Source organism: Aegilops tauschii, chromosome 3, assembly GCF_002575655.3.
Source record: "Aegilops tauschii subsp. strangulata cultivar AL8/78 chromosome 3, Aet v6.0, whole genome shotgun sequence".
Classification (NCBI taxonomy): domain Eukaryota; kingdom Viridiplantae; phylum Streptophyta; class Magnoliopsida; order Poales; family Poaceae; genus Aegilops; species Aegilops tauschii.
The window spans coordinates 450,529,115-450,542,121 of NC_053037.3; the positions used below are offsets into that span (position 1 = coordinate 450,529,115).

The 13,007-nt window shown below is 42.7% G+C and overlaps 1 protein-coding gene and 1 pseudogene across 1 annotated transcript; both read right to left on the reverse strand.

Annotated features, from left to right (window-relative positions):
* Positions 1 to 3,768: 3,768 nt before the first annotated feature.
* LOC141043023 (protein FAR1-RELATED SEQUENCE 5-like) lies at positions 3,769 to 5,737 on the reverse strand (annotated as a pseudogene).
* Positions 5,738 to 6,391: 654 nt separating this feature from the next.
* Positions 6,392 to 12,543, reverse strand: LOC109731562 (probable LRR receptor-like serine/threonine-protein kinase At1g51810). Its single transcript, XM_020290742.4, has 12 exons — positions 12,296 to 12,543; positions 11,536 to 12,100; positions 10,758 to 11,248; positions 10,374 to 10,518; positions 10,020 to 10,091; positions 9,870 to 9,935; positions 9,713 to 9,793; positions 9,152 to 9,306; positions 8,800 to 9,035; positions 8,406 to 8,535; positions 7,331 to 7,390; positions 6,392 to 7,248 (listed from the first exon to the last, which is right to left on the reverse strand). The coding sequence occupies exons 1-12, from the start codon at positions 12,399 to 12,401 to the stop codon at positions 6,569 to 6,571; spliced, it is 2,787 nt and encodes a 928-aa protein (XP_020146331.1). The 5' UTR covers positions 12,402 to 12,543; the 3' UTR covers positions 6,392 to 6,568.
* Positions 12,544 to 13,007: the final 464 nt, after the last annotated feature.

The window sequence follows — 13,007 nt, forward strand, 5'->3', positions numbered from 1 at the left end:
GCAACAAGGGGGCGGCCGTGGGAGACTTTGGCGTGCATCCTGGTGCGCCCCTAGCCACCTCCTCACCATGCGCTGCGTCGTCGCCAATGTTGCTTCGGGCGACTACCCACCTTCTTCCGTCATCGAAATCGAGCTCAAACGCCGCCTCTGCATCGATCTCGTCGCTGGAAGTAGGTTCAAATCTTCTTCCTTCTAGCCTCACCGTCCACCGCCCGCCATCTCGAAGCCCCATCGACCGCTAGTATCTTCTCAACGCTGTCAGGCGGCCGTGACACCTCCTCCGCCTTGCAAGTGTTCAATGGTTTTGCCTAGGTGAGTTTTTTTTTTGCTTTTTCATCTCATTTTTTCTTTTGTCAATTGAACCTCGCAGATGACATATATCCTCCATGGGTCACATTTGTCAAGACAACCGTGCGTCCTAAAGGTAACAAGATATCTCACTTTGCAACGCGTCAAGAGTCGACAACGATGTGAAGATAGCTTTTGGTGTGCTTCAGAAGCACTTTGCCATCATTCGTGGCCATGCCAAGTATTGGAACCCCAAGATCCTATGGCAAATCATGACATGTTGCATCATGTTGCATATAACATGATCATTGAAGATAAGAGAGGCATGCCTTAGAACTTTCTGTGCATCTCCAATGGAGATCCTGTTGAGCCGGAGCACAATGCAAATAGGATACAGAGATTCCTAGCTTCAAGAACTGAGAAATTCATACCCACACCAAGAAAACTATGCCTTTATAATATTCGTGAATTGTGTGAACCTTAATTTTTATGTTTGGATTTAATATGTGTGTAAATATGTGGTTAAAATGTACTATGTGAGCTAAAATTAGAAAGGTTTGGCTTTTTTCATATTCGTTAAATTAGAGGATCAATTAGAAATGACACTTTTTAAGAGAAGCAAATATACTTCTTCAAATTATTACAGTTGCTGTACTAAAAATATATTATTACAGCTGTTGGGCTGTCTTATAGGCTGGGCAGACACGGCTCGCGGACCCTACAAGGTGGCCCTGCCTTGGGATTGGATCTTTTGCCCTATTTTATTTGGGGTTTGATGATTTTCCCATGCTTCTTTCAATGGCAGGTGGTCCCGGCCCCACCCATCATTCTCAAAGGGGCAAATGATCAAAGTTAGAAGAAAAATGGGGCGATCCAATTTCTCAGCCCTGCCCCGTCAGATCCTAGTAGTCCCCACCACGGGAAAAAATTCCGTGCATACCGGTTGCAAACTTCATCCTTTGCAACCCGGACGTCATCTGCTACCACGTGTACAGCTGGACATCGTACGGCCTCCTCACGTTTGCCCCACGCAAGACGCAGCTCGGCTCCAATCGCTGCAGCCACGCCACCCTCGGCTCTTTTTCGTGCGATGTCTGACTCGTAGGCTATGCGCGGCTCGGCTCCACACAGAACAGAGCAGTCCCCGACTCCAGATCCTGCGCCGCCGGGATTCAGCCCCACCGCCGCCACCGTCGTCGGGAATCGCCTCGTCGCCGCCGGGATTCGCTTTAGCGCCGCCACTGGGAATCGCCTCGCCGCCGCCGGGAGTTGCCTCCGCGCCGCCACCGGGAATCGCATCGCCGCCGCTGGGAGTTGCCTCCACGCCGCTGCTGGGAGTCACCCAAACTTGCGTCGGCAAGAGGTAATTTCCCCGGCCAGCTCGTGCAGTGCTTTGCTAATTCTTCTCTTAAACTACTCAGTAGTTAGACGAGGACGAGATGGCCGAATGAATATACCTATCACAGATCATAAGCGATGGCTGTATGCAGGGAGGTAAAAGAGCTGAATGCTTCTTTCACTGTTGATTGCATCGGGAGAGAAGCAAATGGAGGTGGATGAACTTTGTTTCAAAAAAAAGTATCTGATGCTTTGTAGTTTGATTCTAATCCTGATTAATGATTAACAAATCTCTCAAGTCTGAAAGAAAAGAGATATGTATCGGTCCCTTAGTCAGTACTACCTAGTTATCAATTGATAGTGTAACTGTGTAAGCATGTGCCTCCTTTGTGACATGATGATTTACATGTACTGAATTTGTTTTTCAACCTTACCTTGTATGGATAATTTCTAATCCATGGTCTTGGACTTCTGATTAATCCAGGTAGCATTATCTGTTTGCTACAATCTGAAGAAGTGGAGGGCTAGGAAACCAAAGCTTCTTAACTGTTTGTACAAGACTAGAGTCAACTGGATTGCTGCTGGCAGAGTGTTATAGTAGAACATTAAAAAGGCATAAGCTTCTCCCCCCTGCATGCTTGAAGAGCTTCAGTCAAGATGGCACTGCAAAGCATTGGTGCTTCAAACAGGGATGATGCCTTGTACAGGTGCAAGATGCCTAGAATCCTAACCGAAGTAAAAGGATGTGGTAGGCATCAACATGAGGGAGCGAAGAGCGAACTGGAGGCCACCTACTCGCGCAATAGCTACACTCCGTCGTCGTTCTATCCAAAGGCTCTCAAGTATAATGTTGGAATAACACAACTGCTGAAAAAACCGTTGAAGAAGACGCAATGGTTGCTAATGGAGCAGACTTAGACTAGGAATGTCAAATCTTGCAAATGTGATGTTGAATTCATGACAACTTTGTACCAGCCTATAGCTGATTGTTCTCCCTGACAATACATATGGATAATATAAAATCTTCATTTTGATGGATGTGTTAAAAAAATGTGAGTGTTTCTCTGATTTGCTATGCACTGTAGCGAAGCTGCTATATTTTACTGTCATTAAGTAGGCCTAAACTTCAGTGTGAGGCTCAAATTTTTACTATGAAATCTGACAACTATTTAGACTGCAATTTGGAAAATGCTTATATTCTAATACAGCAGTTCATAAATTCTATAACTTCTTTAGCAGCTTGTCGTACAAACTCATCAAAAACTCAAACATTGCAAATGAAGACAAAATCCAGTGTGCTACAGTACATCAATAACAAATCATGGGTAAACCAAATTACATCCAAAGGATCATACTCGTAGGTTGCGCCAAATACTATTCATCAAAATGTAACTTTTTAGCAGATGAGGACAATGTGGCATCCTGATGAACTCCAAGCAACAGACTTGTATATTCGCCTTGGATGAAAGGAGCATACATGGCTGAAGGTTGCCCGTACGCATCATTTGCAAAGGTTGGAATTGCGGCATTAGTAAATCCGCCTTGGATCAACGGAGCAGCCATACTAGAAACGTCAATGGTAGCAGTAGTAACATCCTGTGTGATATAATATGAAATTGTTCATACAAATATGTAAGAAAAATATGAAAATGTAATACCGAATCCAAGTCATATGTTTTACCATCAATTCCTGTGGATGAATGCCATCATCCCTATTTCCTACTGCATCTTTTGGGTCTCCTATTTTCAGAAAAATAAATTGAAAAATAAATTGAACACTAACTATAGAAGTATATAATAGAAAAGGCTTGCTGAATGTGTAGGACCAGTACCTTTCTTTTTAGAACTATTCTTTTTCTTTCCTTTCTTCTTCTCAAATGAGATTTTTGACCGTTTACTCTTTGCACCTTTTACCACCTGAGGAACTCTATTTGATATTGTACCTTTTAGTGTGTCGGTAGTTGAAATTAGCGGAACCTCATTTGATTTTTCCTCGATCTTGCTGAGAGAGTTATCTGCTTGTACGTCAAACTTATCTATAACTTTCTCAAAATCAATAAGAAGTTCCTTTGATCGTGTACACTTCAATGCAACAGACGTGGCCTTCCGTGAGACACGTGCGACATGCGTTTTCAAACTTTCCTCCTCGGTACCTAGTTTTTCAACATAATATCCTCTCTTTGCATATTTTGTCCATCTTTTTAGTATATATTGTGATGGCAAAATGAAAACATCGTTCACATTGAAAACTTTGAAAGCATGCTTGCACAATATACCTGCAAAATATGGATGCCATATTTCATCAATTTGTATTAGAAACTAGTAAATTGCAAATTAAATAGAGCATACATACCTACGGATTCGTACTTTCTGCAACAACATGTAATGGTACTATCCTCAGTATTGAATATAACTTTTGTTCCAGACTCACTCTTCATATGTGTAACCATATATGTCATGACTGACCCCTCAGTTTGTAACAATTTACAAGACATTGAAAATTGTCCTGTAAATTCTTCCTCGAACTCTGAATACATCCTTCTTGTATATGATTCAGATGCGGTCTTCAGCAAAGGCAACTTAGATGAGTAAGTAATCGGGTTCTTTCGGCGTGAACTAAAATCTGCAAACAACTCATTTTCGCGAAGACTACAAGGAGTTCTGAGAGACCGAGTCTCCTACGAAATCTTTGCTTGAAAACATTATTCATACCTTCACTCCTTTGAGTCGAGTTCATATCAGCTGTAAATGAGTCACGATAGACAACAGCCCACTTTTCCCTCAACTCATATAGCTTTGCCATCCATTCGTTGTCCTGGAGGTTGTACTGGTCCAACAATTTAAACCACTTCTTGTTGAACTTATACTCTGATCTATCTTCATAGACACATCTCTTGAAATCGGGTAGAAACTTCTCAGGATGCTTATGAATTACATGTCCGAGATGTTTAGCAGCATTAAGATAAATGTGCCATAGACAAAGTCGATGACTAGTATTTCGAAACACATATGCAACTGCTCCTGCCATGGCCGCATCCTGATCAGTGAAAATTGTGCTTGGATGCTTACCCGACATTGCAATTAGAAAGGTTTCAAACAGCCAAACAAATTACTCAATGGTCTCATTAAATAACAGCGCTGCCCCAAAAATTATAGTCTGCTTGTGATGGTTGGTTCCAAGGATTGGAGCAAAAGGCATTTCAAACTTATTAGTTTGAAACGTAGTGTCAAATGATACAGCATCTCCAAAACATGCGTAATCCATGATAGACTGGCCATCTGCCCAAAAGAAATTAGCAATCCGACCATCTTTCTCATCTACTTGAATGGCATAAAAAAATGTTGGATCCTCTCTCTGCTTATTTTTCAAGTATTTCAAAAGTGTTTGCGAATCATTTGATTCTAAGTATTTTTTGCGCTCACGACCAATCTCGTTATTGCAATCCATCTTTGAGAATGGCACTTTGTCTGGTCCTTTGTAAAACGCTACTTCATCCCGGCTTCCCGTATTTGGCCATTTAGATGTTTGTCCGCCTCTATAACACGTCGTTGGGACCTCAGTTTGTGCACCTTATTGGGACTAGCAAGATAATGATTATGATCGGTTACAACCTTTTGCACCGTCCAAACCCCCTCTCTGCTAACACTAAACTGAATACGGGCATTGCAACCCGCCTTGTAGTGTCCTTCGACGACGCGGTTTCTCGATGACCTTCGTTACTACAAATAATATATTTTTGATATATGCTACCATCATGCCGACGCTTTGTCTGGTTCTTTCTAATACTAAATCCAACTTTGCCTGCATATGTGTTGTACATGTCATAAGCAGCTTCCTCTGAATCGTAAGTCTTTCCAACTTCAGGAACAATCAACGTTTGCCCATCTTTATTAACCTGCGATGCACATAATTCACAGTTAAATTTTATATTAGCACAATGCAATGCGAAAGATGATTTTTCTTCAAATTTGAGCCGGGAGACCGCTGCACCTGTAGTGTTTGCTCTTCGCCGGCTCCACGATCATCGGCGCCCGCGTCATCTTGCTGGCCTTCTGTTGACATGACTTGCGGCGGCGGCAAGTCCATGGTGCATGTCGTCGCGTCCGGCATGGCCACTCCCGACCTCCTCGATTGTAGTTCTGCTTCAGACTGTGACAACACGATCCGGTCATGCAAGGGAGAGGACGTGTTTGGACGGCCGGAGGACATGGCTATCGTTCCGCCTGCTGCAGTAAGCCTCGGGCCAAGGAACTGGCGGCTAGTTGCATCGCGTGGAGGACATTGTTCCGGTTGCTCGTCCATGAGCAATTCTCGATCTGATTGATGTTGTATTGGCGGCGGACAAGCCTGCAGCTGCGTATCTGATCAGAATAGGAAACAAGCAATCTCCCGGTGCCCCCCACTCCCACCAGGCCGCCGCCGCAGTCGCGGAGATGGAGGAGGAATTGCAGCGCGCCGCAGAGTCGAGGAGCTGCCCGCGGCGGGCGACGAGGGTTAGGTATGTCAATCCTTGCGTTTCTGTCCTTTCTTAGCTGCGCCAACTTGCGCGCCGTGGCTTATGATTCTGTGTTAGATAAACTCCGGAAATGCTCAGAGGATTTGATCGAAACGCGTATTTTGGTCTGAATCCACAGCCTTGCAAGAGAGATTGGGGAATAAAAGGTGGAATTCTTAAGCGGCAGTGTGTAAGCAGACAACCTGTCTTAGGATTTGTTTGGACTTAATGTACGCGTACTGATTAATGGACCACCGAGGTCTCAGATGGGATAGGATGCTTCATAATTTAAAGCCACTAGTAGTACACAAGCAATGTTTACAAACTGAAAACGAAAATTACTAAAAGTTGCAGTATATAGACGATCGATGACAATGCAGCCCTACTTTATCTAACCAAGATGTAATAGTAACATGATCACCGATATCATGATAGGCGTTTCCTTTTCACCGTCCGGAAAAGATGGTTGCTTGTGACATCCCATTCCCATCGGTATAGCCAGACGACTGGAAGGAACTCTCCGCGTCACTTACTCCTGAAATCATCAACTTGAACTGCTTTGGCATTTCGGTATTCATGGAGTACTTGCGTCGAGGAGTCCCGGAAGTAGACTGCTTGTCGCTTGAAACCGCTGGTAACCACGTTTTGAGCCTTGAAACAACCTCTGTCATGGTGGGCCTGTCGATGGCTGCGTTTTCGACGCAGTTCAGGGCAAGGTCCACCGCACCCTGCAGGGAACTGGCATCGTACTGATCCAGCAGCCTCTTGTCTACGACATCGTGAATGCTGCCTTTAGCTATCTTTTGCCGCACCCAATTCGGTAGGTGGACGGTTTGAGGGTCCATAAATACTGGAGATTGGCCGGTGATGATCTCCAAGAGCACGATTCCGAAGCTGTAAACGTCTGTCTTGACAGTGAGTTGGAAAGTTGCATGGTACTCAGGGTCGAGGTAGCCAAGAGTGCCAGCAGCAACAGTAGATATGTGTGTGTGAGCATCGTTAAAAGCTCGCGAAAGCCCAAAATCAGATATTACCCCCACCAGATTCTTGTCCAGAAGGATGTTTGGGGTCTTCACATCTCTGTGCACTATTGATGGGGTGCATGACTCGTGTAGATACTCCAGTCCTGTAGTTTATTAGAACTCATACTTTATGAATACACACATACGTACACGACTTAAAGGTAAACACGTAATTGAAATTCGGACCTTGTGCAGCATCAAGGGCAATATAAAGTCGCTGTTCCCAAGTCAAACTATAATCATCTCCTGCAATCAAGATGTACCAAGTTAATGTAAGGGCCATCTGATACCTGCATGTTAGCATAAATTCCAGTTTTGCAATCCTTGTACATATTTTTTTGGATCGACTCTTTGCACATATTTAAGCCAACAAATGATGGTTACACACACAAATGATTAACTATAGAATCAACTGCTGCATTAAGATCTAAGACCTGTATAAACAGGAACTTTGATATCACTGCTTTTCATTCTGTTATCAGAGCATTTTTATATACAGTTCCAATTAACAAACGGACCAAGATATTGGAATTATTCTTTTAGTATAGATCTCTTAGTTATTTTTTCTTACTGGATTTTGAAAGATGTACATGTTTCTAATTTGTGACTATCATGCCATGGTTATGACTTAAGAATTTAATTGTGGTAGCCCCAATTTGTTAACCAAATATCTATGACCATGCCATGGTTCAGACTTGGAATGTGCAGCTGTAAGAATGCAGCTACGGTTGCCTCACTTGTTAGTAGTCCATTATATATACAGAGTAAATTAGGGCTACCAACTCAACTGTATTGACTAGCAGCAGCAATAACAGTTTAGGCGATCAAACTACACCTTTAACAAGAAAATTCAGTTTTGAAAATCCTGACTGCAGTACCGTGTCAAAGCCAGAATAGTTTTAGAATTTATTTTTTATACTTATGACTAGGTCCTGTCAAAATTTATTTTTATACTGTGAAGCACAATATATTCGTAAAATTTGAGAAGTAGGTGATCCCCAAGTTCTTAACCAAAGCTGCTGGCATCTGGGTCTCCGTGTAGTTGTTGGATTCTCAAGAAGTAAAACCCTGAATTGGTCAACTTACTTTTTAGATTGAACAGGTTTAGGTTTGATTGAACATTCAATTTTATTGAGTTAAAGTACAAATGCCTCGGTAGAAACCGAATGCAAGTTGGTGATAATAACAAACTGCAAGTTGGATTGGTTAAACATAGTCAATTATGCTTGATAGATACATTTAGAAAAGTTAAGAGAGAAACCTCCTTTTAGAAGCTGTTGAAGATTTCCTCTGGGCATGAAATCATAAACAAGTGCAAGGCACTTCTTGTTCTGGCAATATCCTTGCAAAGTCACGAGATTCTTGTGATGAACTTTGGACAATGTTTGCACCTGCGGCAATAGATATAGTTACCAAACATCCTAGAGCTGAAGCCAGTTGCGTCATTTTATTCAATACATACTGTGGAAATGGTTTTAGATGTCGTGCCGACTTATAGTTTACTTTTGGATGACTTGTAAAAAACGTTGGAATAATTGAGGCTGTATGCATCTAGTATGATGCAGAGGATGGCGGTAATAAAAGCTTCCAGTTTCAGAAAAAAAGTTTCTATTGAAGAATGTTATGTTGTGGCCTAGTTGGTTTTGTGTTTTTACCTCAGGGAGGAAGTCTGTTGACTCTGCTATTGATGTCTCCATAAGCACCTTGACAGCTACCTCATCACCATTTTCCAGTGTGCCATGATAAACAATACCAAAACCTCCTTTTCCGATGATTGATTGGAAGTTGTTAGTTATGAGTTTCAGCTCTGCGTATGTGAACCGTCTGATATCAATATGTAGGGGAGTTTCCTCTTCATACATAGCATAATCTTCATCGTCTCCCGACTTCCCTGCAGAGTCAAGAAGTTGTGTTTAACATGAAAGTTTAGGTACAAAGCTGCTCTCTTATGTCTGCCACCTATTGCATTGATGAAAGGGAAATTTAGAGCATATAATTTTGTTTTACCTTTCCAGTATAACTTCCAGAGTATGCCCATCACTACTAGGAGGGATACCAGTACCACAGGAACTATCACTGCGATGAGCACCGTAGATGTCTTCTTCTTCTTATTTGAACAGTACGTATCTTTGACTTTTGAGCATATGGGATTGCCTTCTAATCTAGGTGCACAATTAGACAACATATAGAAAAATGAACTCATAAGATGTTAGTGTGGTAGGCCACAAGTATGACACTAACTAAACTGTGGCCAGAGAAAGTCAAACTTGCGTAACTCTAGTCTGGTAAAGTGTGGCATATTTATTATATGCGCAAAGACTGTTGCTAAACCTTGAATTTCTTCTATGAGACTCAACCCTGTTTGTTTGCAGTTTTGTTTTTTTGGTTTGATCTTTTTTTTAGGTAGCACTCCCTCCGATCCATATTACTTGTCGCTCAAATGGATGTATCTAGATGTATTTCTGTGCTAGATACATTCTTTTGAGCGCAAGTAATATGGATCGGAGGGGGTAATAAATTGTGCAACACAGTTAAAACAAAAGGAATTGCGCAACAGTGCATGCAAACCTTAAGTCAAGCAGACCAGCCTGAGATCTTTGAAGAATAGAATCCGGAATTGGCCCATCAAGCTGGTTATATGACAAATCGCTGTAAAATAATAGTTAAAATCATTCTCTAAAACTTATATCATCAACCAAATATTATATTCAGCACAGAGACTTACAGAACTTTGAGTGACTTTATTTGGTAGTCTGGAATAGCTCCTGTCAAATTGTTGTGTGATAAATCCCTACATATGTTATCTGCTTAGGTCACAAGGATGTCAAAATAATAACATTTAGCCCATTGATATTTTGTGGTAGGCACCACTTACAAGTTTTCCAGTGATACCATGTTCATGAATGATATGACTAATCCACCTTTCAGTCCACTGGTAGACAGATTTCTGCAAAACAACTCTAATATAGGTCTATTAATTTAGTGATAGCATTCAGCTAACTTGTTTTTTAAAGATTATTAAAGTATCATTCTGTGGTTCAGGTTTAAACTAAATTACATATGTTTTCAAGATTTCAACTAAATTAACTATGTTTTCTAGATATTAGCCAGTAAGATATGTGACTGAGTGTCTCTTACTAATGTAATGTGCTTCAAAGGTTAAAAATATTGAATTGTGATGTTTAGGTTCCAAAATGTAAATATGGTACAGTCCTGGTTATGTTCTTACACTGCGACAATCCTTGGATTCTGGTTGCTCTTAGAGTAGTCGCAAGTCAAACCTTCCCAGGAATACTCTCTTGGGGAGCATGGATCTCCGTTCCAGTTTATTCGTGCCAAATTGTAGTGTTTCGTGACTTCCTTAATGTAGTTGACTACAACACCCAAAAGACAATGGAAACAAATATGAACAGAATAAAGAAAGCTGTATATGCTGGCTATGGGCGCTCATATATATGTATTAAAAAGATTATAAACATTAACCTAACTAGTTGCAAGTTATTTCATATCCAAGTTTTATCTATTTAACAGAAGTGAATAAACTGCATGATGACCATGTGAATCTGCCACATATACGCGTATAATGCACATGCAGTGTATACATTGAACTCACCATCGTCGGAGTCAGTGGTGAGGTTATCCATCCGAACGAGCGAGTACAGCTCAAACGCGTTGATGAGCGGAGGGAGCCTCGACCTGCGTGTCTTGCTCAGGCGGAAGGTCGCGGTAGGGTTGTGCAAGAACCGCCCGTTCTGGTGCATGCTGTCCGCCTGGAATCGTGACGGCGAGAAGTCTGCGAATAGCAATTCGTCGTTGCTGTAGATGTCAAACCTCCTGCTGGGGTTGCTGCTGTTGATCTCGGCAAAATGGAAGATGGGAAGAAGCTGCAGGTTCTTGGCATCTAGGTTGGGACCCACTCCCACGCTGATCTCGAGGAAAGAGTAGTTTGTGTCTAGTGTTGTGGCCCCCTGGAGGATACCCTCTGGTACCTGGAAGGTGTTGTCACCGGGTAGCCTCCTCACTCGACTGCTAGTGTTCAGGGGGATCCAAGGGTAGGTGAAAGGCCAGCCCTCCCAGAACCGGTCGTACGGGTCCAATGAAAATCTTAATCAGACACAAAGAGAAAGGAAAAACAGGTAAATAGCTAGCCCAATAAACTACCTTTTGGTTTGTACAGTACTTAAAAGACAATAGCTATTACAACTAGCAAGCCCAACTTCTTGTCACCTTGAGATTGCATTAATTTGTGTTAGGAGCAATTTCAGGTAACAGGAAACGGATTAAGGAGCAATCACTTTAATCGTGCCGAGCTAGCCAGCCGAATTTAAAACCATCGCCAGGCATTATTAAGATCAGATCCAAAATTACTAGGGATGTTAGCCCTGTCTCACCTTGTGATAAAGTCTGTTGCGGCACCAAATCTGATCCTTCTAAAGTAGCTGATTGACACTGAAGTATTCACAAAAGGGTACATCAAATCTTGAAGCGGCCTCAACTCCAGAGCAGACACAAACGGTGTCCCTGAACCGAAGTTTATCAGACAAACTGACACCGAGTTGGCTGGAGCAACGGTGATTATCTCCTTCCATATTGTGCTTGATGGATCCCAATTTGTCATGTTCACAGCCTCCCAGAAATTGACGCCGATATGAAGCCCAAACAGAAACAGCGAGCCGTCCCGAGTTTTGTTCAACCCATCGTAGTTGCCGTAAGTAAATGTGGCCCTCAGCATATACTTCGTACCGGTGGTGGATGGCAGCGTATAGCAATTCCGCGAGCCATTAGGGAAGCTCCTCAGGGTTTTCTGTTGCTCATCTGAACCAGCTATAAACTCTGCTGATATTTTGTTGCTCAAGCCACCTTCAACAAATCGACTGTCAGGGTCGAACTGTATTCCTGTGATGCTGTCATTGTAGGCGCTAGTGTTTGTGAATCCACAATCAATGCTTATAAACCCTGCACAACGGCAATATGTATCAATCTCATGTGTTTCAGGAACCTAAGATGTATGCAAAGATCATGACTTGTGCGGCTATGCAGGTGTTCAGGATAATCTCCGAAGATTTCAGTAAAGTGCAGATGGAGCAGGGCTTAAAGGGGTGCAGGATCAAGAAGGGAAAAAGATAGGAGGGCATGGCTTGTATATATTACCAGGAGGAGACTGGCAGTGGACTTGAATCGTCGTCGTAACCAGGATGAGCAGCAGCGCCAAGATCCATGCCAGTTTTGTACTTGCCGAGCAATGGCTGATTGCCATGGTTCTATCCGGTTTGTGCAATTTTTGGAAGCAAGAAACTGCAAATGGCTTGTGAATTTATACAGCAGAGAAGACAACAAACACGGTCTAGTCTCTCGATCCCTTTTTTTATGATTTATTTGGTGTTTTCAGTGTTTGGATTGACTTGGCCTTAGCTATGGATTAACAATATGTTTTTCTCATCGGGAGGTAAACCTTGTGGTGATAGAAATTGATGCAACTTGCATTCATCTAAAGAAAAGAAAATCCAACTTGGCATGGAGGATAGGCCGCACGCCAAATGTCACGGTGCTCTGCAGTCTTCCGTATGCGGCCAACGAACCGCTCGTCAGCCTGATAGCCAAGTCCCAACTCGGGCACAATTGTTTGTGTGGGCGGGCGAATCGGGCCTGCATGTCGCCCATATCTAAAGCCACGGACGTTGATGGTTCTCTGAACCAGTCTGGCATGCCAAATAAAACAAGTATTACGACCTGCAGTCGCCAGATAAAAGAAAGGAGCAAGTTGCAGCGAGCCCGACCGATTCGCTGGGGTGATATAAGAACGACCGGGTGTGAGCTTGGAGGACGCATGTCCGCCGGCCGGTCGGTCTCAAATGTCAATAGG